The 26,968-nt window shown below is 36.1% G+C and overlaps 2 protein-coding genes across 14 annotated transcripts in view; one reads left to right on the forward strand and one right to left on the reverse strand.

Annotated features, from left to right (window-relative positions):
* The window catches only part of BLNK (B cell linker), an 82,472-nt gene extending 76,499 nt beyond the window's left edge, over positions 1–5,973 (forward strand). For both annotated transcript variants that reach the window (XM_059054523.2, XM_059054522.2), the window contains 2 exons: positions 420–575; positions 5,369–5,973. In XM_059054523.2, coding sequence (XP_058910506.1) covers positions 420–575; positions 5,369–5,488 — 276 coding nt within the window. In that variant the 3' untranslated portion in view covers positions 5,489–5,973. The remainder of the gene's footprint in view (positions 1–419; positions 576–5,368) is intronic.
* The window catches only part of ZNF518A (zinc finger protein 518A), a 53,696-nt gene that overhangs the window by 9,799 nt on the left and 16,929 nt on the right, over positions 1–26,968 (reverse strand). For 5 of the 12 annotated variants that reach the window (XM_059054476.2, XM_067024955.1, XM_067024959.1 and 2 more), the window contains 3 exons: positions 25,589–25,640; positions 24,932–25,055; positions 18,218–24,786 (listed from right to left, as the gene is read on the reverse strand). In XM_059054476.2, coding sequence (XP_058910459.1) covers positions 20,195–24,658 — 4,464 coding nt within the window. In that variant the 5' untranslated portion in view covers positions 24,659–24,786; positions 24,932–25,055; positions 25,589–25,640 and the 3' untranslated portion in view covers positions 18,218–20,194. Of the gene's footprint in view, positions 1–7,636; positions 7,725–13,473; positions 13,606–18,217; positions 24,787–24,931; positions 25,056–25,588; positions 25,960–26,968 lie in introns of those variants that run through there. The other 7 variants (XM_067024961.1, XM_067024962.1, XR_010838857.1 and 4 more) reach the window with 6 other exon arrangements.

Raw genomic sequence — 26,968 nt, forward strand, 5'->3', positions numbered from 1 at the left:
AGGCTCAGCGGCCGTGGCTCATGGGCCTAGCCACTCCGCGGCGTATGGGATCTTCCCGGACTGGGGCACGAACCCGTGTCCCCTGCATCAGAAGGTGGACTCTCAACCACTGCGCCACCAAGGAAACCCTAGGTTTGATCTTAATGTGTCCCTTTGCACATTTCCAAAGCCTATAACCATAAGATCTTATTTAGTGCCTCAAAAAGCTAGCATTTACCTTGTTCAGAATTTTCTATAAGTATATATTTTACTGAAGTATTTTCTTGCAAAATAATAAAACAAGCTCTAATTGGTAATAAAAATCATATACCTAAATAATTACCTTTTGAATATAATATAGGTATTTTTCATAAACTGATTTTTAACCTATGGAAATACAAGTAACACTAATCATAATTATTCTTTCTTTTAATAAACAGGATGGATCATTTCTTATTCGGAAAAGCTCTGGCCATGATTCCAAACAGCCATATACACTAGTTGTATTTTTTAATAAGCGAGTATATAATATCCCTGTGCGATTTATTGAAGCAACAAAACAGTATGCTTTGGGCAGAAAGAAAGCTGGTGAAGAGGTCAGTAATTTCTCTTCTAATCCAACTCTATAACTATGTTTTGAGCACAATGCTATCATACTGTATTAGGTGCCAGAGATGAGGAGAAAGGATACAAGAGCACCTGGTCTAAGGCTTGCACATTGTCATAGAGTACGAGATAAAATACTATGTTTGGGCAGTATATCCTATGAGAGAACAGAAGGGAGGAAAGACCGGTATGATGTAAAAGCTATATCTTTTATCCTGTTGCTTAAAGAGGTCAGTCTGACTTGGCATTTTGTTTGTTTTGTTTTTTAGATTCCACATATAAGTGAAATCATATGGTATTTGTCTTTCTCTGTCTGACTTACCTCACTTAGTGTGGCACAATTTCATTCTTTTTTATGGTTGAGTAATATTCCATTGTGTATATATATCACATCATCTTTACCTATTCATCTTTTCTTTTTTTTTTTTTCTGTGGTATGCGGGCCTCTCACTGCTGTGGCCTCTCCTGCTGCGGAGCACAGGCTCCGGAAGCACAGTCTCAGCGGCCATGGCTCACAGGCCCAGCTTCTCCATGGCATGTGGGATCCTCCTGGACCGGGGCACGAACCCGTGTCCCCTGCATCAGCAGGTGGACTTGCAACCACTGCACCACCAGGGAAGTCCTACCTATTCATCTTTTTTTTTTTTTTTTTCGGTACACAGGCCTCTCGCTGTTGTGGCCTCTCCTGTTGCAGGGCACAGGCTCCGGACGTGCAGGCTCAGCAGCCATGGCTCCTGGGCCTAGCCACTCCACGGCATGTGGGATCTTCCTGGACCAGGGCATGAACCCATGTCCGCTGCATCGGCAGGCAGATTCTCAACCACTGCGCCACCAGGGAAGCCCGTATTCATCCTTTGATGGACATTTAGTTTGCTTCCACATCTTGGCTAGTGTAAATAATGCTTGTATGAACATCGGGGTGTATGTATCTTTTTGAATTAGTGTTTTCATTTTCTTTAGATATATACACAGGAGAGGAATTGGTGGATCATATGGCAGTTCTATTTTTAATTTTTTGAGGAATCTCCATACTGTTTTCCATAGTTGTCATACCAATGTACTTTCCCACCAACAGTGCACGCAGGTTCCCTTTTCTTCACATCCTCACAAGCATGTTGTTTCTTGTCTTTTTGATAATAGCCATGCTCACAGGTATGATGTGATATCTCATTGTGGTTCTGATTTTCATTTTCCTGATGATTAGTGATGTTGAGCATCATTTCATGTGCCTGTTGGCCATCTGCATGTCTTCTTCAGAAAAGTGTCTACTCAGGTCCTCTGTCCATTTTTTAATTAGATTGCTTATTTGTTTGATACTGAGTTACATGGGTTCTTTATATATTTTGGATATTATCCCCTTATCAGACATATTATTTGCAAATATCTTCTCTCATTCAGTAGGTTGCCTTTTTCTTTTGTTGATGGTTTCCTTTGTTATGCAAAAGCTTTTTAGTTTGGTGTAGTCCCATTTGTTTATTTTTGCTTTTGTCACTCTTGCTTGAGGAGACATGTCCAAAAAATATTGCTGAGACCAATGTCAAAGAGCATACTGCTTATGTTTTCTTCTGGGATTTTTATGGTTTCAGGTCTTACATTTAAATCATTAATTCATTTTGAGTCTATTTTTTTGTATATGGTATAATAAAATGGTCTAAAATTTTCTGTTCATCAAAGGTCACAATCAACAGAGTAAAAAGGCAACCTATGAAATGGGAGAAAATATTTGCAAATTATGTGTCTGATAAGAGGTTAATATCCAGAATATATAAAGAACTCTTATAACTTTGTAGTATAGTTTAATATAGTCCTATTTGTCTATTTTTTGTTTTGTTGCCTGTGCTTTTGGTATAACATCCAAGAAATCATTGCCAAATGCAGTCTCATGAAGCTTTCTCCCTATGTTTTCTTTGAGGAGTTTTATAGTTTGGAGTTTTATTTTGCTTTTAATAAAGTCTCAGATAGTTAGAAAATGCAAAACTCTGAAAACACGAAACACTGATCAAGACCAAACGGGTTTTAAAATATAGATTGCATTACCATTTCACATCAGTTAAACTTTAACAGAACTGTCTGCTTCTCCCTACGCACAAAAACCTTCATTCTCACTGAAACCTTTATATGACAAATTTTTTAAACTATATGCTCCTCAACAGTAACCAGTGGTAGGATATGGTGGTGATCCTAGTAGGACAGAGTGACTTTGGATGGATGGTTACATTCTAAAGCCTCCCCAGGGACTTCCCTGGTGGAGCAGTGGTTAAGAATCCGCCTGCCAATGCAGGGGACATGGGTTTGAGCCCTGGTCTGGGAAGATCCCACATGCCGCAAAGCAGCTAAGCTTGTGCACCACAACTACTGAGCCTGTGCTCTAGAGCCCACGAGCCACAACTACTGAAGCCCATGCACCTAGAGCCCGTGCTCCGCAACAAGAGAAGCCACTGCAATGAGAAGCCAGTGCACTGCAACGAAGAGTAGCCCCCGCTCGCTGCAACTAGAGAAAGCCCACGTGCAGCAACGAAAGACCCAATGCAGCCAAATAAATAATTAAAAATTTTTTTAAAAAAAGCCTCTCCAGGGGTCCAGTACTTGTATAAGAGGCTTAAGGGTGGGTGAGGGAGCTGTCCTTTTTAGTGGTACTGAAATTCACTCAGATAAATTTTGAGCTCTCAGAGGGGCTCTGGACTTCCTTGTCCTGCTAGCAAACTTCTTCTTGGCTTAAAGAATCTTCATCCCTACCTCAGAATGAATAGATCAGAGCTTCACCCCACTCCCCAATTATCCAGCCTATGGATACCAAAATAAATACATATTATTATAATATTATCTGGAAGTACTGACAGAGTCCTTTAAAACACTTACTTAAATTATCTATAATAAAAAGATAAATTCTCCCATATACTGAACATCTGAATTGAAAAATGAAAACTTTGGTTACATGATGTCAACCATGTGGAGATCTTGAACAGTCTGTTTGTCTGTATTTGTGTTTGGGTATTCATGGGTAGAAAAAGTAACTAGTTGATTAACTGTTTAACTTGTTTTGCAAATGTTTTGACATTATGTGGATACATATTGAGTATTTTATCGCTCTGAGATCTGTTTGCTCTATTTTACTGACCATGGGATTTTGAGTTATCAAACAATTGTTTTTCTGTCCATGTGTGAATATCTCAAATACACTGAATTAGTGTAGACCAAAAAAAAGTGTTAAGGGGAAACTGCAACTAAGTTACGCTCAATCTTTCATTCAGTCAAATCACAAATATGCCTCAAGTCCAGTCCCTACTTCAAACATTTCAACTCAGCTCAACCTCCTACTTCAAACATTTTAATCCCCAAACTCTGCAACAAAGCAATCCTCAGAAATATTCAGAAGAGTATAAGGACAGAATGAGATGCTAATTTGTACAAGCAAAGCAACTCTCTCCTATATTTACCTGGTTCAGAACACACTTTTTCACTTGGAATTCACTTCAAAGAGGTTGTACTATTTCATTTCTTGGTGTGTTAGTCCATAAATTTAACTTCCAACTGCATTCAGTTTAACAATATGCTGTGCCAAACAAACAGAATGAATGTCTTTATGAATATCATAAAAACAATTCATTGGCAAGTACAGGAGGGCTGAATGATTGAAGAGAAAGTAAGAAATAAGGACTAAAGGTACTTGAAAGTCTCTGTCTCTCCTCCCTGACCTAATATTCAGAAACCAATTATCTAAAAGACAACTGGTGTTTCATTTGAAAAATGACTAGTATTCTGAATACTTTACTTATTTAATATATAATATTTGGAAGCTATCCAAATAATTAATAAAGGCTTTTAAACATTTTTTATTCCAGATGTTTATCTTTATATGAAAAACTAAGAGATAATGAAGTCAATTGGTGATAATTGCTAAATTATATGGCAGTGTTGCAAAACAATTACCACTTTAAAAAAATGACTCTAAATGCATTTATCTGATGATCGTGAGCTTGTAGCACTTTTGTATAATCAATGCATTTCATTTCTTGGTCTGTGTTATACTTATTTTATCTTTCATTTAAAACATTGATAATTTTTCAGAAAAAAATTGTGATAGCCTTAAACTAAAACCAATAGACAATAGGAATTAATATATGGAAAAATACGTATGTATAATAAGAGCCTAGCATGAAATTTCATTATTAACTAGGCACTAATTTAGCTCTAAACTTACTGGGAGCTAAAGCAAAAATGGGTATATGAGGGTTTATAAAGGTTTCCTTATTTATTCAAAAAAAAAGAACACAAAAACAAACATGAATTAACCTGGGAAATAACTCTCTTCACATTAAATTCTAATGTTAATTTACTACATCAGTCCTTGTATCTAAGACATGCAACATAACAGATAATCTATGTTTTATAAAAATGTAGAGAAATTCAATGTATGACAGTTTTACACTTGGCACTAAATAAAAAACAAAATATTAAAATATTACATCATAACTCAATAAAGTAATTTTCTCCAAGAAGTTATACTAATTGAGGATGTCAGTTGTGTTTTCAGTCTTACTGAATGGCCAGGGTCTGCCACCTCAAAGGTTACAGCCATTGTTAAATTAGACTTTTTTGGATAGACTGTCATCTGGGACCTAGTAACTCTGACTAACTTGAAAGAGTTGGAGAAGATGGGAGGAGTGGAGCTCATTGTTTGTTTATTTGTTTTTAACATCTTTATTGGAGTATAATTGTTTTACAAGAGCTCATTGTTAATATAAATGCCAATTTATAATTCATCTATGTTTTCTTGTTCTAGTACTTTGGAAGTGTTGCTGAAATCATCAAGAATCATCAACACAGTCCCCTGGTTCTTATTGACAGTCAGAATAACACAAAAGATTCCACAAGACTGAAATATGCAGTTAAAGTTTCATAAATTAAAAAAAATTTTTTCAAGGAAGTCAACATCATCGCTTCAGACATTTTACCTACTTCTACTTTTGAGGAAAAAGTCCAAATACTTCATATTTTGGATTATGAATCATCCAGTAATAAAATAGCAGATGAGGAAGCTGTTGAGGTGGTCGTCAATTTCCTTATAAGAAGCTCACATGGACATATTCTGTTGCCTGACTTGATGAAATGTTAATATCTAGTGAGGCTGAGAATATGCTACTAATATTCTCCAAATAAATGTCTTTATTTAAAAAAATAGATGTAAAGTATTTTCAGTCATGTAAGAAAATAACACGCTACTTCCAAAATAAGAAAATGATACTCTTGGATAAAACAAAGCTGCTGAAAATTTAGACCACCACAATGGTCCTAGTGCCCCAGTGTAACTAGGACGTCTATTGTCAGTGCTTGACAATTGCCTTGGTTAAAATTTTAATGTGTAGAAAATAAAATATAGATAATATATGATATGTAATGGTTCCTTTTTGTGAGCTCCCAACCATGGGAGATGTATACAGATATGAACTTTCTTATCCATGATTATGTTGTTAGCTTTGCTTATTAAATATAATTATACCCTCTTTGATCTGCATGTCTATTAAATGGACCCTAAACTTGATATGAGGTTCAGAGTGGGATGAGAGCAAAACTAGATTAAAAGCCTAGGAAAAAAGCCCACAGAACAGGGGCAGAAAAGCAGACACTGATGAACACTCAGGAATAAAAGAGATACCATTGTGAGCAGCCATATCCAAGGTCTTAGGTTGTCCCAACAATGTCTTATACTTTGTCATATCAAAGATTTTTATCCTACTGTGTACTTTAGACAGCACTGAAATGATAAAGCAGCTAATTAAGATAAATCTAATAATTAAATGAGGAATACACTCGATCACTAAGTAAGACAGCAATCTGAAAGGATTTTGAAATTGTAGAAGGTTATGAACTCACAAACTCACTTATAAAAATAACTGTATTCTTAAATGTCATAATACCCCCCTTTCACTTTTATATTTATTTGTTTACTCACCATTTCCAGTGCTCTTAATTCCTTTGTATAGATCTAATATCCACCTGGTATCATTTTCCTCCCACATGAAGAATTTCTCTTAACATTTAAGATAGAGCAACTTTACTGGTGATGACATATCTTAGACTTCTCTTTTGTGAAATTTTCTTTGTTTTAATCTTCATTTTTGAAGGGTAATTTTGCTAGAGAAAGAATTCTAGGATGACTTCAGTACCTTAAAGATATCATTCCACTCTTCTGGCTTGAAGCGTTTTTGATGACAAGTCTGCAGTAATACTTATCTTTGATTCTCAGTACATAATGTGTGCTTTTTTTCTCTGGCTGCAATAAAATTTTTCTCTTTATCACCTGTGATGATGAAAATGTGATTATAATGTGTCTTGGTATGGTTTTCTTTGTGCTTTTCCTGCTTGCGCTTCATGTTGCTTCTTAGATCTTTGTATTTATAGTTTTCATCAAATTTAGGGAGAAAGTTTCAATTATTATTTTTTCTTCAAATATTTTTTCTGTTATCCTTCTTCTCCTCCCCTTCAGGGACTCCAGTTACATGAATGTCACACTACTTGATATTGCCCCATCATGTGGCAGCCATGGAGGTGCATTGTTTGGATCTCCCATCAGGAAAAAATTTGGCATTCAGCTGTAGGAGTGCAATTAGCTGACAGCCTTTAGCTGTTAATGCCTTCAGAATCTGCCTTGGGTTTTGAGCCAAGCCTATGCTCTTCCTAAGCAGCCCTCAGTCTGGCCAATTCTGCCCAACACGGAATTCCTCTAACTAATGGATAGTCTTTAACCTAAAGTAACCATTTAGTTGGCTGACTTTGTCAGTGATGCATGGAAGTCTGAGGCTTTTTATACCCAATCGTGCTTCCACTCACCAACCTTTTCTTTCACCAGTATCAGATCTGCATTATGGTGTAAAAGCTTTTCTTATTCAATCTTGCTCCATCCCCCAGGCACTACTATCCAATAAACCTCTTGTACTCCAAATTCCATCTCAGCATCTTCTCCCCAGAAGACCCAAATGACAGATTTAGTACCAGAAGTAGTTTCAAGAAAGTAGGCATTAAGATGGCATCTTTGAACCAGATTACTCACCACCCAGTTGACAATAAGGACTCCATCCTTGGGGTATTTGAGGCATGAACCATCCCTGGTAGAAAGTGGTGACCCAATTGCTAATCTCCTGCAGTGGGAGAGAAGAAAAAGCTGAAGACCAAACTCAGGATTTAATACAGTTGCTGAACTGCAAAACTAATTTTTTTTTTGGCCATGCTGCGTGGCTTGTGGGATCTTAGTTCCCTGACCAGGGATCAAACCCGGGCCCACAACAGTGAAAGCATTGAGTCCTAACCACTGGACCTCCAGGGAATTCCCTGCAAAGATAATTTAACACTAAACCAAGACAGGTCTGTCATACCAAGGTCAGAGTCCTAGTTCAAAAAACCTGAGACCCTGATAGATGGGATGAGAACATCTGTGGATGAATGGTGGTAAAACCATCATTAATGGTGAATGCCACCAATTATTTGGCTTCCCAGACTCCTCTGAACCCTCAGAGTCTGCAGAGTTAACCCCTGTCATTAAGAAATAGCATTCTGCCTGCGTGGGAAGACACTGCAGAGGCCTCTCCCCTGCAAGGCAACAGAAATACCCCTCAGGATATGCCCCTACCTTCTGTCCTGGCTGCTAGGCCAATAACTAAAGTTAAGTTGCAGCTTAAATCAGCTATAAATGTGCTAGGCCTGCTGAGGGAGGAAAAGAATACATCCTGAAAGAGACTGAAGAATTAGGTACCAGGTACTGGCAGGAGCTGAGGGAGTACCATGGAACTAGATTTTGAGAATACTTGAGCAAAGAAGCCAGAATATAAGATTGGATAAGGAATAATTTATTAACTTAAGGATGCTTCTCAGGATACATAATTTAATACTCTTGCAATGACCCTAGGAGATGATGCAAACTCATTGGGTGGCTCCTGGAAGACTAGAAAAAGTGATGACCTTCACTGATGGAGGGTGAAATGCCTGAATTGCTATGGCAGATAGTGAAGGAGAGAATTAAAAGGCTCAGGGAAGTGAGCGTGCTGGAGTGGATATATTATGTGAGGGCAGAAGACCCACCAGAGAATTATGTCCCAAAGGACAAGTGTGATCACCAAGGCCATTAGAAATGCACTGGTAAGAAGAGAGCAAATATCACTAATAAGTTCACTGGTAGCCCTGTTCTGCTGGCCAGGGCTAATGATAGCAAGGGCTAATAGTCTAAACCCTGGGACATTGATAGCAGCACTTACATATCAGAAGCCAGGGGGTCCCCAATTATTATAACAAGATTAGGATACCAATCAAGGGGGCTCACAGAGTTTTGGATAAGGCTAACAGAATATGGCATCAATTGAGGCAGAGTAATGGGCCAATAAGGGTGCTGCTTTATATATATTCATATAAATCCCTTCCTGATTCCAGTGTGGTTTTTCCCTATTAGTGGATTAGGGAAGCCCAGTGACAATCACTCTCCTCTGAGTTTCTGAGCCACCTAGCAGGTCACTTTTTGCAGACCAGTTTTGGGCTGTGGCATCTTCCACTGAGCTTTTCTGCAGCACCCGCAGACCAGGTTCTGCTAACTGGCTTTATCTCACCAGTTCTCACCAATGAATTTCTCTCAGCCACCCAGTAGACTCTAGCTTGGCCACAACCTCTATGAGTTTGTCTGCCACCCGGTGGGGAAACTTCCTGTGGACCAGCTCAAGGCTGTAGCACCTTCCAGTGAGTTTCTTTAACTCTTTAGCAGGAGTAGACCAGCTCTAGCGGACCAGCACCCTCCAATGAGTGAACAGCCACTGAATTGACTATTCCCACAAACCGGCTCAGTCAGGTCTGCACCTTCTAGAAAATTTCATCACTATCAGCAACCTGAATGTCCCTGTGGCAGCCACCTCTTCAACAAGGCCTGAATCTCAGACTAGGGGTTGGTGAGCCCTATTCTAAGTGCTTAGTTTCTTCCTTGCTTATTCTCACTTGTCATTTCTGTATTCCTTAATACCCTATTTTCCCCTTCTAATAGTTAACCAACTTTTACTAGTTGATAATTTTAATGGTATTATTGGGATATAATTAACATACTATAAAATTCACCCACTTAAAACTATACAGTTCAGTGGGTTTGACTATATTCAGAGTTGGGCAACCATTACCACAACCTGCTTAGAATCTTCTCACATCAAAAAGAAACTCCATACCTATAAGTAGACACTCTCCACTCTCCCCCAGCTCCCATCCTAGTCAACCACTGATTTAGTTTGTCTCTACAGACTTGCATATTTGACATTTCATATGAATGGGATCATACAATATGTGGTCCTTTGTGACTGCCTTCTTTCACTTAGCCTACTGTTTTCAATGTTCATCTATGTTATAGTATCAGTACTCCGTTTCTTTTCATTGCTGAATAATATATAGATATACCATATTTTGTTTATTCATTCATCAATTGATGGACATTTGAGTTGTTTCCACTTTTTGGCTATTATGGATACTACTACTATAAACAATTTTGTACAAGTTTCGAGTGGATGTATGTTCTTCATTTCTTTTGGGTATATATCTAAAACTGGAATTTCTGCATCATATGGCAAATATACTTAACAGTTTGAGGAACACCCAACTGTTTTCCAAAGTGAATACACCATTTTACATCCTAACAATGTATGAGTTTCTGTTTCTCTACATACTCATCAACTGTTGTTATTGTCTTTTCAACTGTAACCACCCTAAAGGGTGTGAAGTAATATCTCATTGTGCTTTGGATTTGTATTTCCCTAATGACTAAAAATGTTAACTATCTTTTCATGTTGTTATTAGCTATTTGTATATCTTCTTTGCAGTAATGTCTATTCAAATCCTTTGACAATTTTTTTGGGGGGGAGCACACGGTTTGTGGGATCTTCATTCTCCAACCAGAGATCGAACCCGGGCCCTTGGCAGTGAAAGTGCAGAGTCCTAACCACTGGACTGCCAGGGAATTCCCTCCTTTGACCATTTTTTAATTGAGTTGTCTTTTTATTAGAGTTGTAATCATTTATGTGTATTCTGGGTACAGTTCCCACATTAGATATATGATTTGAAAGTGTTTTCTCCCATTTTGTGGATTGTCTTGAGTTCTTTGAGACACAAATGCTTTCAATTTAATGAATTTCAACTTATCTGTTTCTAATATTTTAATCATTTTATCTCTAACATGTAGGTCTTTGATCCATTTTGAGTTATCTTTTATACATGGTATGAGGGAGTATCTAAATACATTCTTTTGCATGTGGATATCCAGCTGTCCTAGCAGTATATGTTAAAAGACTATTCTTTCCATGTTGAATTGTCTTGACATTCTGGTCAAAAATCAATTGATCATTAATGTTGGGGTTTATTTCTGGACTCTCAATTCTATTCCATCAATCTATACGTCTATTCTTACATCAGTACTACACTGTCTTGATTACAGTAGCTTTGTGGTAAGTTTTGAAACGGGGAAGTGTGAGTTTTCCAATGTTATTCTTTACAAAATTGTTTTGGCTGGTACTTCCCTGGTGGTGCAGTGCTTAAGAATCTGCCTGCCAGTGCAGGGGACAAGGGTTTGAGCTTTGGTCCGGGAAGATCCCACATACCACAGAGCAACTAAGCCCATGTGCCACAACTACTGAAGCCCTCGTGCCTAGAGCCCATGCTCCACAACAGAGAAGCCACTGCAATGAGAAGCCCTCACACCACCATGAAGAGTAGTCCCTGCTTGCCACAACTAGAGAAAGCCTGCGCACAGCAACAAAGACCCACACAGCCAAAAATAAGTAAATTAATTAATTTTAAAAATTGTTTTGGCTATTCTGTATCTTGTGTTTCTATACGAATTTTAGAATCAGCTTGTCAATTTCTAGCAAAAAGGCAGCTGGAATTTTGACAGGGCTTGTATCAAATCTGTGAATCAACTTGGGTAGTACTGCCATCTTAACAATAAATGCACAAACATGTCATGTTTCTACATTTATTTAGGTCTTTAATTTCTTTCAACAATGATTTGTAGTTTCACTGTAAAAGTCTTGCATTTCTTCTGTCAAATTTATTCCTAAGCATTTTATTCCCTTAGATGCCAAGTGGAATTTTTTTCTTAATTTCACTTTGATTGCTCATTGCTAAAGTATAGAAATAGAATTGATTTTTCTATTGATCTTGTATTCCTGCACCTTTGCTGATCTCTTTTATTAGTTATGAGGTTTTTTAATGGATTCCTTAGGATTTTCCACACATAAGATCATGTCATCTAAAAATAGAGATATTTTAATTCTTCCTTTCCCATTTGGATGCCTAACTGCCACCAGTACAATGTTTAACAGACACAGTGAGAGTGGACATCCTTTCTTGTTCTTGATCTTAAAGAGAAAGTTGTCAGTCTTTCACCCTTAAGTTTGATGTCAGCAGAGTCCTATAAATAAAAAACCTCATTCCTGGTATCAGAGAGAAACAGAACAGACTTCATTCATAGAGAACTGTAATTATTTGTTTTGACTACTCTGGTGACTTCCTGGAAGACTGGCTTTTGCCTGACATGAAGCTGGCAGAGAGCTATAGCTGCTACTTAGGGGCCATGTTGAAAACATTGATAGGTAGATGTTTTAGTTGCTGCTGTCTGATCCGATAGATAAAATCTGAGGTGATTTGGTTAGGGTTCTCCCTAACCAAAAAGCTAGGAAGAAAAGTAATAGGGCTTTGTAAAGCTTTAACATACTCCTGGGAATCTAGAAGGTCACATGCATGCCCACGACTGTGTGTACACTAAGCAATAAGGAAAGTCCTGAGAATGCCATAAGCTCTCCTATCTGGCTAACCTGGAGGCTCTGCTGAAGTAAGAAGTGAAGGCTAAGGCAGAGCTGTAAACTGCCTGGCTAAGTGCTGCAGGGTCACCACAAAAACACACACAGTGTCCCTTGGCAAACACTGAGAGACTTTTTCATTCCAAGTATATAAGGAATTCTGTCCAGTCATTAGCTGACCATTAAGCTAACATTACAGAGACTTTATTGGTGACACATAACAAAGAATAAAGACTTTACAAACTTAGTTCAGATAAGTTACTAGACAAACAAATAAATACAACAAGCAAAAATGACAACAAACCCTGGATGGTGTGTGTGGGGAGGTGGAGAACCTGATTTTCAGAGTTGCCACATTATAATATTTTAAATGTCCTGTTTACAACAAAAAAATTGCAAGGCATGTAAAGAAAGAGGAAAGTATTGCCCAGACATACAGAAAAGCAATCAATAAAAATCCTGAAAAAGCCCAGGCACTGGATTTTCTAAACAAAGATTTTAATTTAGCTATTTTAAATATGTTCAAAGAGCTGAAAGAAACTATGTTTAAAGAATGAAAAAAAAGTAAGAGAATGATGTCTCAACCAAATAGAGAATATAAATAAATTGACAGAATTTATGAAAAGAATTTTTAATTCTAGAACTTTCAATTATAGAGTTGAAAAGTAAAATAATTGAAATGAAAAATTCACTAGAGGGGCTCAGCAACAGATTTGAACAGGCAGAAGAAGGAATCCATGAACTTAAAGATAAGTCAATCGATATTGCCCATGTTGAGAAACAGGAAGACAAAAAATGAAGAGAAATGGACAGAGCTTGAGAGATCTGTGGGACACTATCAAGCGTAACAGCATATTAAAAAGTTAGTCTCAGAAGGAGAGAAGAAAAAGCATCAGAAAGAATATCTGAAGAAATAAAAACTTCTCAAATTTGATGAAAAACATTAGTCTATCAACCCACAAAGCTTCAAGAACTTCAAGTAGGATAAACTTAAAATGTGCACACAAGGCATATCATCAAGCTATTGAAAGACAGAGAATCTTGAAAGCAGCGAGAGAAGTGACTCATCACATACCAAAGGTTCTCAGTAAGATTAACAGCTGATTTCTCATCAGAAACCATGGAAGCCAGATGGCAGAGATGACATCATCAAAGTTCTGCATAGAAAAAACTACCAACCAAGAATTTTATATTCAGCAAAACCAACCTTCAAAAAGGAAAGAAAAATTAACACATTTTCAGATAAACATTGCTAGCAGAACTGTTCTACAAAAAAAGTCCTTCCGGTTTAAAGGACACTACATAGTGATGCAATTCCACACAAAGAAATACACAACTGATAAATGTAAATATAAACACCAGCATAGGTAAATATAAAAGACAAAAAATACATACATTTTACTTGTAACTTTTCCTCCCTCTCATTAAAAGAAAAATGCATAAAGCAATAATTATAAATCTACATTGATGGGCACACAATTTATAAAGCTATATAATCTATGACAATAACAGCACGGGGGGGGGTGAAGAGATGAAGCTATACAGAGCAAAGTTTTTATTATTGAAATTAAATTGGTATTAATCCAAACTAGGTGAAATAGATCAGCTTTACAATGTCTTCTTCTAATAAAACCTCAATGTATCTTTTGTCTCTTATTTTTTCATTTGTGATTTTGGTGATGACACCAAAGAAGTCTAGGAAGGCTTTGACTAAACAACAGTCATAAATATTTACTTCTATATTTTCTACTACAAGATTTATAGTTTTTTCTTATATTTAGGTTTATACTCCATTTTGAGTTAATTTTTGTGTATGTGGTGTGAGGAAGACTGTTTTTCTTCATTTTTTTTTCTGTCTGTACTTCATATTGCACAATTTCTATCTATCTTCAGGTTTGCTGATTCTTCTGTCAGTTCAAATCTACTGTTGAGCCTCTCTAGTAAATTTTTCACCTTGGTTATTGTACTTTTCAACTCAAGAATTTTCATTTTGTTCTTTTTTTGTAATTTCTATCTTAATATTTTCCATTTGATGAGACATTATCAGTATACTTTAATTCTTTAAATCTGGTTTCCTTTAAGTCTTTGAACCTATTTATAATAGCTGCTTAACATTTATCCTACATCTGGTACCCCTGAGAGGAAGTTTCTATTGCCTTTTTCCCTCATATGTCACACTGTACTGTTTCTTTGAATGTCTAATTTTATGTTGAAAGCTGGACATTTTAGGTAACATATTGTAGGATCTCTGCATACTCCTCGCCCACTCTGGACTTGTTTTTAGTAATTTGGCTAAACTAATTCACCACGTCTTTTTCCCCTCACAGTATGCAGCCTCTGTTGTCACTGCTCAACTTGTTTCCCCCTCATTTTTATCTTTAAGCATGACTTCCTAGGGGTTGCTTTCAAGTCAACACCACCTAGCAACCAGCCAGATTGATCAGAGGTTATGCCTAAGCCCCCTGAATCAGTATGAGATTTACACCCTTTACCATTGGATCTGTGACTTGGAGGCTGCTTTCAGTTTAGGGAGTTTACAAGACTTGCCCTACATTCAGCAGCAGTTGCTCCTATGTGGTTGCAGCCTTGAGCATACACACATTCTTTCTGATTACAAGGGATGTCTGCAGTTTTATCCACTTTCTCTCTCCCTCTCTCTCTCCCTCCCTCCCGCTCTCTCTCATCTTTAAGCTTTTCAGTGATATCTAGTGGTATCACCAGCAACTGTTAGCCTTCAGTAACTGCTAGATGATTGCTCTATTGTTTTCAACAATACTATAGGGTATAAATTGCTCCAGTCTGATCCAGATAAAGTCAGGCCCCTTGTGACAGACAGCATGTTTACCAAATCTTTGAAGCTCACTCTAACCCTCCCTTGAACAGGACCCATGTGCCTCTGTGCTATGGAGCAGGTTGTGGGGTGGGGGAATGTTGGGAAACTGGGTCTACATTGAATGCTCCCTGAATACTCCCTGTGGAACAGCTGTGTTGGTGGCTGGGGAAGGCATAGGAGGAGACTAGAATGTGCCAAGGTTCACCAGCTGCTGAATGTACATACAATAGCTCTTCTGCCCCAAGAAAGCTGGGAGAGATGTATGCTGCCACATGACTGCCAATCCAACCAGAGCAGGTTAAGTCTCTTATAACAGAGCTGTGAGGGAAAGGGGGACTGCACAGTTCTGTAGCTGCCCTGTCCTGATTTTTATATTGCATGAATTAGGAATGGGGCAATGGGCACTACTACCCAGCTGCCACCACCTTGTTCAATACAAGCCTTCTGTGGGGCACAGACATGGAAAATGAGATCTTCCAAACAGCAGTATATTTAATCTTACACCCAGAAACACTGTATTTCTCCCAGTTAGGTTCTGTGGGTTTTCTTTTGGAAGCTTCACACAATTTTTACTTTGTGGCTCTTATTATAAATGGGTCTTCTTTTATTGCCTCCCAAATGATTACTCTTAAGTGTTCAGAAAACTATTTCTCAACATACTCTTGGATTTTCAAAGTATTGAAATAAAGTCATTTGCAAATAGAATTTTGCTCTCCAAGTTTTCATTTTGCTTTCCTACAATAACAATAGCAATAACTTATGAAATAATTGATGACACTAGGCACCTATGTTTCACTACTTAATTGAAAGAGGCAATTTGAGTTGCAACCTGAATATAACTATCATTTTTGGTTGAAGGAGTCTTAAAGTATTAAGAATTCTTCTTTTAACATATTAAAAATGTCTCTACTAGGAATTAGTATTTTTTAGTAAGTACACTCTTGGCATTGACTAAAATCATGATTTTCAAAATTGATGTACATTAACATTCCTCCTACATTACTCAAGTTTACACTATGATAATTTATGATACTCACTTTTTAAAGAAAAAAGATTATTAAACTGGGGGCATTTATTAACAGAAGCCATTTTAGACAGAAATAGTAAAAAAATAATTCAAATAAGACTATCAAACACCTCTTCCAAGATATTGGCTACTTCTTGTCTAATTATTAAAGGAAGCATACTTAAAGCAATGAACACCCAAATCAAACAAGCTGATGCTATTTCAGCGCTCTATTATAGGGAAATTCTTTTGCAAATACTGCACTCTTAACTAACATCCCCCAGCAAGTTTTACCAGGTGAGATCCCTAAGGAACTTTGCTGAAAACAAAGATCATAACAAAATGCTGTGACAAGGAACAGAGCCAACACCTCAACACAAATGGGACATATCCTAAGTAAGCAGATGTCAATGGTTGAAAAGGAATCTTACATAAAAGAAAAAATCTGAAGTGAGTTGCATGGAATTAACACAACATTCTGTTTTCAGCTAACCTCCATTTCCTCCCATCCTAAAGAATTCCTATTACTTTGTCTCACCAGTGATTTCAATTCACTAAAAGAACTAGTATCTATTTCTCATCTAACCTGGACATAAATTCTCACAGCAATTGATCTCATTTTTAATCCCTCCATAAATTGCATTACCCTTAGCACACAAAAGACCTATCTACTTCACCCACTAATTATTTTCATTACCTTTACATTCACTTCACTTTTAAACAAATACATCTACCTTGGTTAACTGTATATACATACATTTTAGTTTTTATACTTTGTAACTTTTATATAGCTGGTGTATATCACACAAAAAAACTATATCAAACTTCTGTTTTGAATAAAAATCTCAATCTAAAAACCAATCTTTAAGAGAAAGCAAGGGTTGGTAAACCATTTGATGGGCCAAACTTGGCCGACAGGTTTTTTTTTAAGTTTTATTAAAATACAGGCAAACTCATTCATGTGTTGTCTATGGCTGCTTCTGCATTATGACAAAGTAGTTACTGACAGAGACTAGTGGCCTACAAAGCCTATGTTATTTGTCTGACCCTTTACTGAAATACCTCACTGACTCCTTAATGAAAACAAAAATTTTTATAAAAAACTATTAGAATTCAATCTGTGCTGAATGCTTAGTATTGAAATTATATTTCAATTATATTTCAAACTCTGAGAGTTGAACTATTATTTTAAGTGAATGACAAATAGTGAGGCCCATTTCAGTGCAGAAGGACAAATAGGAAAAAATGAAAATCTCCTGACCCAGAAGTTGGATTGCAAAAATAACACTAACTCTTCCAGTTGTAATAAGAACTTCAAACTAATGAATATCATATTTTGGAAAGCCATCTTTAGCTAACTTTTAGCCAGAAGGAAAGAAAGGATAGAGGGTTTTATTTTCAGATTTTCTGCTCTGGCAATAAAAGAGGCTCCAAGCAGGCTTTCCTCCTTCAGAATAACCTACTTTAAAAAAAACAAAAAACTCATAAAAGGTATCAACTAGAGTATCTGGGGCATGAAGCTTTTTAAAATAGCTTTTAAAACCTTAAGGCAAAAAGTATGTATCTTGACATTCAATTTTTTTTTTTACTGGTATGGCTATTCTGAAATGTATTTTTATAGTGCTGCAAACATTGGCAAGACAGTTCCTCCTCTCTCTTCTCTATTCACAGAAGGTGATGCATCATAATAGATCTAACCATAACAGAGCAACATTTCAGCTTTACTGCCGTTAGGGTATTGAAGAACATAAGCCTCTCTGTGGCTTTTCTTCCCAGCATAATTAAATTATAATATATGTTACTCTTCTCAAACAAAATCTCAAAATTTCACCTATAATTTTGGAGAAAAAAAATCCCAAACTTCATTTAGCATTCACTAGCATTAAAAAAAAGAAAAAAAAAGCTTTGAAAACTAAGTATTTCCCACTAGAATAAAATTCCCAGTTGACTTCAGCATAGTAAAAAAAATTATGTAAACACAAACTTAAGATAAATTTAATTGAAGAAGACATTCATTACAGAAATTAGCAATGCTTACCATTCTTTAAACACCATATACATTATTAATATATACTGTATATTTCCAATCAACTCCATTCTTAGGCTCAATTTAAGAAACACAGTTGTAATAGGTTTTATACAAAAAATACTTCACTTCTAAGAAAGTAGACAAACTGCACAAAAACAGTACATGTATAATGTGCATAGCAAGATAGCTTGAAGCATCTATGTATGGCTTTCTTTAAAATAAAATTATTGGGGGAGTGGGCCCATTTGGGACCTAATGTTACAGTTGACGTATGTAAACTGTTTCACATCTTTTAGGCACTTGCTAACAATAGTGTTCAATCCCTGAAAACTGAATTTATCAAAAAAGAGAAATTGTACATCTGAAATAAAAACAAAAAAAATAACATGGGTAAAGTCTTATATATTCCTTTTAAATTAAACGACCAGTTTTATTAGTGCATGCACAGAACTAAACTGAAAGAAAATAAACTTTTTATGTCAAAAACTTTCTGTGCAAAATTTACATAACTGAAAGGTACAAAAATATGTACAGGTTTTAAATTCTTTGTTATATACAGAAAAGGAGCCCTGAAGTTTTCAATCAATGAAAATGTCATAACACTAGTAGTAACAATGTAACAAAAATTATATAGTATGTAATGTTTTAATACAAGAACTCCATTGTTCAATGGTCCAACAAAATTTGATCCAAGCTTACAAAGTGGGAAGTTTAAATGGATGATTCTGTTGTCATGAAAATATTCATTTTAAAACTCTACCTGTTCGGCATATCCCTTCAGAATCTGTCCTGAAGTTTTATGCACTGTCACTCAGTCCACTATTAATGCTTCTTCAATTTCCAACTGCAAACAATCAATAATCTGCTTTGGGTTGTCAGTCATACTGAAAAGTTGCTAACAAAAATGGTTTGTCCCAATGTGGACACTTTCACACATAATAAACCCAAAAGTATGATTTGCTTTGCTAATCTTACTTCAAAATATTGTTTCTGAGGAATAATTTTTAATTTTCAAGAAAAGCCATTCCCTTGGAAGTGCTTCTATGTTTCACTCTTTTTAAAGGGATGGCAACCAAGAAAAAAATTGGCCACTTGGTTTAGGAGGGGACAAACAATTTAAATCAAATAAACATAGTTCTGTGCAAGGGAATCACTGGGGAATAACCAAATTCAGAAAAATGTTCAAGTTCTTTAAATGAACTTCGAACTAGACAAAGAGAGTTTAATGCTTCCCTTGAGATTGCCCATCTACTGCAACACCTGAGAGCCATTTAGAAAAAGAAAATCACCTTGGAAGGGTGTTGCAATCAATGACATGTAACACAGCTTACAAGGAAAAAAAGATCTGCTTGTCAAAAACTCTCATCGACCATCATATGAGGTGTAACTATAGTGAGTTAAATGTACCCTCAAAGGAGCTTAACTACCTTCAAAAGAACTACATTTTGCAGAAGTACAGAAGTTCTTTACCCAAGTTCTCTTAGAGTATCTTCACAAATGATGAGAAACCCCTTCAGTTCCATAATGAAAGAGCTCTCAAACTCTTCAGGGGAGCTATAGTTATCAGAATCATAAGGCTGGTGGAAGAAGAGAGGGAATGCGGCTGTCAGCTGTTACTCTCTACTAAGAGTCACTAAACTGGGAAAACTGTTTTATCAAAATTTCCTTTAGCCCTAACTTCCCGAGAACACATTTTAAAAAATTAAATCAAGGTATATCTGTGCTGATTAGTTTCTCTCAAAACTTACATGTGCACTGATAGCATTTTCAAATATCACACTAAAACTTTTGCTCTTCCATGGAAATATAGCCAACTTTTAAATGTTTAACTTCAGGTACTACATTGAAGTAAAAAATGTCTGCATTAGTAATTCAACCCACTATTTTCTTCTAAGGTAATTTTACTTTTCTTTTCCTTGGTAATTAAATTATTCTAACATGTTCCAATCACGAGTAGCTTCCATTAAATGTCTCTGACCATGACCAGCCCAAGCATCCTGATTGTCAAATATTCTACCACAAAACCAACAGCTAAATTTCGCCTTCAGAACATTTTCAGAGGTAGTTTTCACAATCTGGTAATTGTTTTTGCTTGTCTTTTTGAGAGTTAATTTTAGCACAAATCTTTCTTTCACAGAACTAACAGGTTTAAATGTTTTGTGCCTCTTGGGAAAATCATCGTAAGTTGTTTTAGAAGGGCTATAACAAATTGGTTTCAGTAAAGCACTGATAGTTCTTTTTGACAATGAAACCTTAAGTACACGTCCATTAAATTTAGCAATAGTTTTCATTACATTTACTACTTCTGGGGCATCTGCATCAGGATGATTCAAAACTACAACTGGTTGGTTTCTCCTAGGACATTTCACAAGCTGTTTGGAACTGAAGGGGAAAAGCCGCAAAGTTCTGACTGAATCTTTTGAAAGCCTAGGTCTGCTGAATCCAAATGATTCATGGACATCTTCAGGCTTTGCTTTTTCTTTACACTTTCTGTGTAATGCTTTTTTTCTTGGAGGTTCTTGGTAATTATCCCTACACTTGCGTTTACAGTTTCTGTTTCTAGATACAAAGGAAGTTTCAGAATCTTTACTTCTTTCATGAGTTTTTATTCTTGAACATTTCTTTTTCGAAGTCTTTTTCTTATTGAAATTTCTCTCAATTGTACAATTTGTTTTACACCTTAATGCCCTGGCCTCTGAATGGTCAGTGATACCTATTGGTTCCTCAGAAGATTCTGGGCATGTTGCAGTAGAAGTTATCACAATTTCATTTGCTGGCATCATATCATCTAGTAATAAGGGTAAGGCATCTCTAGAAGATTCTGGCTCTTTCTGCTCTCCTCCTATAGTCTGATTAGATGGTACATTGTCTTTCTGCAATGAGGATGCAGAATTGTTTACTGACATATTATTAGCAGCAGTCACATTTAAAACAGGGTTAAAAATTTTCAGCAATATTTTTTGTGGTGTTCCTTCAGGTTTCTTTGGCTGTATATTTTTATAATAAGTACTATTCTGGACTAATTTAGACTTAAGCAGCTCAGTCTTATTTGGCATCACACACTTTAAAAAAACAGCTTGTTTGCCATCAGGCAAAAGGGTGTAAAGAGGTGGTTTTGGAAAAATCTTGTTCTGCTGTTTTACTGAATCCGAGATATTCAACTTAGTGCCCTGATGCTCAGATATATTAGGAGCAGGAACACCTTTCACTGAAGAACTTGCTGGCGTTTTAATAATGTAAGGGCCTTTTAATGACAAAGTATTTTCTGAGCTACTTTTCATGCTCAAACAGCTGCCAATGCTGGAACAAAGTGCAGGGGTTAGACAATTACTGTTTGGTTCTACTTTTAAAAAAGGTGTTCTGCAAGGCTCCTTACTTGTAGTTCCACAAGCCTGAGCATTCTCAGTTTTGACAGCAGAAACACCTTCAAGTTTCCCATTATTAAATGTTAAAATCATCCCAGGTTTCTTGTTTAAAAGGAGAGAGGCAGGGACACCTTGTGTATTAACCAATGGAAGTGGTCTTCCTGAAACATGTAATCCAGGCTTGTTAGCAATGTGCAATGGTACAAAAAAGCCTTTTGGAGTCTGAACAAAGATAGCCTTTTTTGGTTCTGAATTTACAACTGGACTCTGCACATATAAGGAACCTAAATTTTGCGTAGTGGCTCGTAGTTTGTCTTTTACAAGCTGCTGTGTAATTATCGCATCTGACTGAGTCTTAAGTAATGTGCCAAAACCAGAAATTCTAGGGGTCCTCTCTGAATCTCTCACATCTTGTGACATTGACAACATTTGTTTTTCTTTTCCACTACATTTTAAATTCAGATCATTTGTAGCCACATTAATCCCCATATTACCAGATGGAATCGGAAAGAAGCCTTGTACTTTCAAGTCTTTTGAAGATTCAACTATTTTGTCTTCTCCCTCATGTTTCTGAAATGACTGGTCACAATGAAGCGGCAGGTCTTTATCTGGAGTGTTACTAGAGTCTTGTTTTACATCAGGTTTTGCTTTTAATACATCTTGAAGTAACTGATTTATTTCAGGTGGCAAAAGTTCTGACGCCTGTTGGCTCTGGAGAGAGAAAACAGATGTAATTCTAGGCATCATAGGTGACTCAACACTAGAAACGTCATCCCAGTTAGGCTTTTCGGTCATGCTCTCTAAATTCTGATTTTCATTAGTGTATAGGTTCTGTCCATCAATGTTTTGTCCTTTTTCTAAAACACACTGTTCTTCAATTTCAGCTTGTGTTTTTAAAGTTCCATCTTTAGTATTTAAATGACTAATAGATGCTAACAGGCTATCTGGGTTTGAGCTCTCCTTTCTCACTAGTGACAAAACTGACTCACTTATTGGTTGTTGAACTACTGTCTTGCTTGATGAAGATTCTCTTTGAGGGTTTTCACACATTGCTGTCCCTGAAAACCTACGACGTTTATTAGAATTATTCACTTTTGAGTAATTATGAAAAGGTAATGACCCTTGGTTGGAAGATTCAACAGATAACTCAGAGTTGACATAATTAATGCAATAGTTATGCATATCTCCACTGTTGTATGCATTTGGTTTGGTAGTACAGGTGACTTTATCTGGACTTTTAACGGCAGTACCTGATACCTCAGGGTGACCCTGAGTAATATGACTTCCCCATAAGTCAACATTCTCTCTTGTTTCTACTTTTGTGGTCAAATTCACCGATGCTGTAATCAATTCTGATGTTATTGGCAAAGGAGAAACACTTTTTTCATCATCCATTGTTGGAAGCATATTACTTGTTTGAGATAGCAAAGCCATTTCTTTTTCTGAAGTTACCTTCCCTGAAAGTATAGGAGATGAAGATGAAAATGGAGTAGCTGCTTTCATGTAAACTGTGTCATTTAACTCAGTTGTTACTCCTGTTAAAAATGCAGTAGTGTCCAAAGTCTGGGGCTGCAAAATTGCAGTACTGTCCCTTACAGCACCTGACTGTAAGCCTGGTGAATATAAATTCTGTTTATTGGTAGGCAACAGTTTTATTACAATATGTTGTTTTCCATCCACCATCTTAAAGCCCATAAACTTAGCACTGTAGTTAGCAGGAATTGTTATTCTATTATTTTTTACCATTAACACTGTAGGTCCTTGTACAGCAGTCTTCAAGAAACCTGAAGTAGAATTTGATCCCTCTTCAGCTCCACTACATTGCCCAGTGGACAGAAGAGTTGGCTTTTCTGACTCTGACTCAGCAGGTTTATCATTATTCTCATAGTATAGTCTTTCATCCTTTTCTTCATTTAAATGTTCCTGAACAAGATGACTGTGGTCTTCAGATTTAGCCTGTGTTTTGTTCATTTTAAGCACTTGAGTGTTTTTTTCTATACTTCTGTCACCTCCATTGTTGATTTTCTTACGTTTCCAGAATGTCTTCCTTGATGCACCTATTTTATATCTTTTCAATATTAGTTTAAGTCCTGCTGAAGTCTTTGCCATCCTCTTTTCATATTTGTCTTTTTCCAGTTTTTCTTTCGCATATAAATGTTCTTTGTGCAAAGTTATAACATGTCTTACAAGGTGCTCTCTCCTGGTAGCACCATAGCTACAATATTGACAAGTGAAAGGAAACGTACCAGAATGAATATGAAGGTGCTTCTGAAGCTCTCCTTTGGTTAAACATATATAATGGCATTTACCACATCTATAAAGGATTTCATTATGTCTATGTATGTGCTGAACAAATGTGCCAACATCCTGGGTGGAGAATTCACACTTTTCACATTGAAAATTACCATTTACACAATGTGTGGATGAAAAATGCTTTGTCAAGTCTAATAAAGTATATAAATTCTCATTGTTACAAATGTCACATTTTACTAAAGTAATTCTATGGGTTCGTCTGTGTTGTTTGAATACCTGGAAGTCATTTGCTGAAAAACTGCACATTTCACAAGGATATGAAGGTAATTCACCACGGTGCCACATTTGGAAGTGTTTCTGCAAATCATTTGGGCTATACCGAGTACTATCTCGGCACTTCAAACAGTTGAAGTTGAGTATTTTTGCAGACATTTTTATACCTTCTTCTTCAACCCTCTCAGACTTATGGAGTAACATACACTCCTCTACACAGCTTACAGTCTTTATACCAATAGATTTTCTTGCAGTCTGTGGTTTATGCTGAAATAATTTTCTGTATTTGTCAACTTCATGTTTCAATAGGACCTCATTTGGAATATTTATCTTCGGCAAAACAATTTTCACATTTTTTAGTTCATAATGAAAACTACTTTCTGAAATTTTTGGTTTAAGTACTGATCTGATAGTATCAACTATCTCATTTTTCACATCATAATCTCTTTTTAAAGTATTCTGTTTTTCATCAAAAAATAAATGTTTCTGTTCAGATGGCATGATTTAACCAAAAAAATCCCAATTTCTTTTTTTCCTGCAAACTCTTGAAGTTACTTGTAATTTGAACAGGAAACAATACTGTGCCGAGACATCTTCAAAATACCAGGATTTTTCCCACATTAACTCACCTAAAATCAAACAAAGAACTGAAATTTTCATCACAGAAGTATCAGTAAAATTCATATTTTAAGTTCATTTTGACACAAAGCAAGAATGTTGATCAAACAAATAAAAGACATAAAAGACCTATTAAGTATTTTAAGAACAGCTTACCAAGAAGTAATAGTATGAAGTAGAAATGACACTAATCTGGATCTCAGGAAATACAAGCTTTATTTTCAGCTCTGCTCTGTAACACAGGGCAAGGTTTGACTTCTCTGCACCTCAGTTTCCTCATCTAAAGAAAACCACAATTGGATAAGCACCTTTAAGCTCTAAGATTTTATATAAAGTTGATACTATAGTTTTTAAACAGGATTTTTAAAATCTCAACAAGAGAGCCCTATAAACTTAAGTCCCACTGACACACATGGTTCCAATTATACACATATACCATTAACTTTCTCAATTACTTAGTTGACCCTATAGCTATTACCTCGTGAGAATTTCAAGACTTCTCTGCAGATTTTCTATTTCCCTAGTGCCTCAGGGATAATTTATGTTTAAAATAAAAGTTTCATTCACCTAAACAACAATAACAAAAAGACATTGCCTACTGTCTCAAGTTATCATTAATAACTGGTAAAAAAAGAAGAAATTAAAAGGAGTAACACATTTCCCTGGGGTACTCCTAAGTCTAGCTACTACTTCTGACTCCCTACCATTTTGGCTTTTTTTGTCCCTAGAACTAAGTCAGGTGGCAGCAAGGCAAGCCCTTGGCAGATTAGAATATACCCATTACTAGCTGCCTCCATTAATTCAAACACTTACTGGTTTGTGTTACTCTAGACAAGTCTCAATCTCTGTGTTTTAGTTTCTTCATCTATAAAATGAAAAAAAAAAAAAATTAGTATTTCCCCTACCTCTTTCACAGGATTGTTGTAAAGATTAAATGAGGACACATAAGTAACAGAATCCTGTAAAGTACTATATAAACTGTAGCTACCACCATTGCTGTATGTGATTACCATGTATGACACATTATGACTCAAGGTGCAGAGGAACAGAAAACAGTAGAGTTAAAAAGATGTGACAGGGACTTCCCTGGCTGTCCAGTGGTTAAGACTTCGTGCTTCCATTGCAGGGGGTGTGAGTCTGATCCCTAGTTGGGGAACTAGGATCCTACATGCCACACAGCATGGCTAAAAAAAAAAAAAAAAAAAGGATGTGACAATATATTGCTGAGAATGGAATCTGACTACTGAAGGTTCAGTAGTTAAATATATCAAGCAGTACTATATTTTCTTACTTTCATGGTCTTAAATATGTATATGACTAATAGATATAATTAGGTAAGCTAAAAAAAAATAAAGTGTAAATCACATTAAGCTTCATCCATGTCTATCCAAAGGTCTCACCTCTAAATTTCAGTTAATCTAAGTAACTAGGAACTTCACTGTTTTAAAAATCCTTTCTGAGGGAATATAATTAAAAGTCAAATTACTTTACATTACTACTAAGAGGCCCTTTGAATATTTCTCAAACTTAAAACTTTTGGTTGGGTCTAAAAAACACCTCCAATATTTTTCAAAAATATATATGCTAACTTGAAAATGCATTCATTAGAAGGGTATAAGTTTACTGGCAAAAAAATTTTTTACATACCATGCCTAATACAGGAAAAAAATATTAAATTTTTAACTATATTATTTAAAGCTGAATGTAAAGACTTTTTCTTCAAAAGTAAGAAGAATAATAAATGGCTAGAAAAAAGTTCAATGATACCTGGTGGATACTTCACACCAACTAAGAAGATTCTCTACAGACTATCACATTCTCAACAGTGACAAGCATCATGGTCTTTTACGGAGTTTTCACCATACCAGAATGTGAGGGTGGGGCTCAAATATGTGAAACTTTTAAAGCACATTGAGTAATGATTCTTCCACATTTGGATACCATATTGTGGTCACTCCAGATTATCCATACCCAAGCTTTTCTATTTCTATATATAATCAAGAGGAGTCTGTATCATAGGTTTAATTACAAAAGGCAAACTGCTTCTTATAGTAATATTATGTTTCCAAAAATGTGTAATGCTAAAAAATTACATATTTTGATAATATTTCTAAATATCATCAACTTCATTTCAAAATACCTATATAATTTTAAATTTTTCTTAGAAGAAAATACATATCCCAAAGTTTGACA

Source organism: Kogia breviceps, chromosome 2 (genome assembly GCF_026419965.1).
Source record: "Kogia breviceps isolate mKogBre1 chromosome 2, mKogBre1 haplotype 1, whole genome shotgun sequence".
Lineage (NCBI taxonomy): Eukaryota > Metazoa > Chordata > Mammalia > Artiodactyla > Physeteridae > Kogia > Kogia breviceps.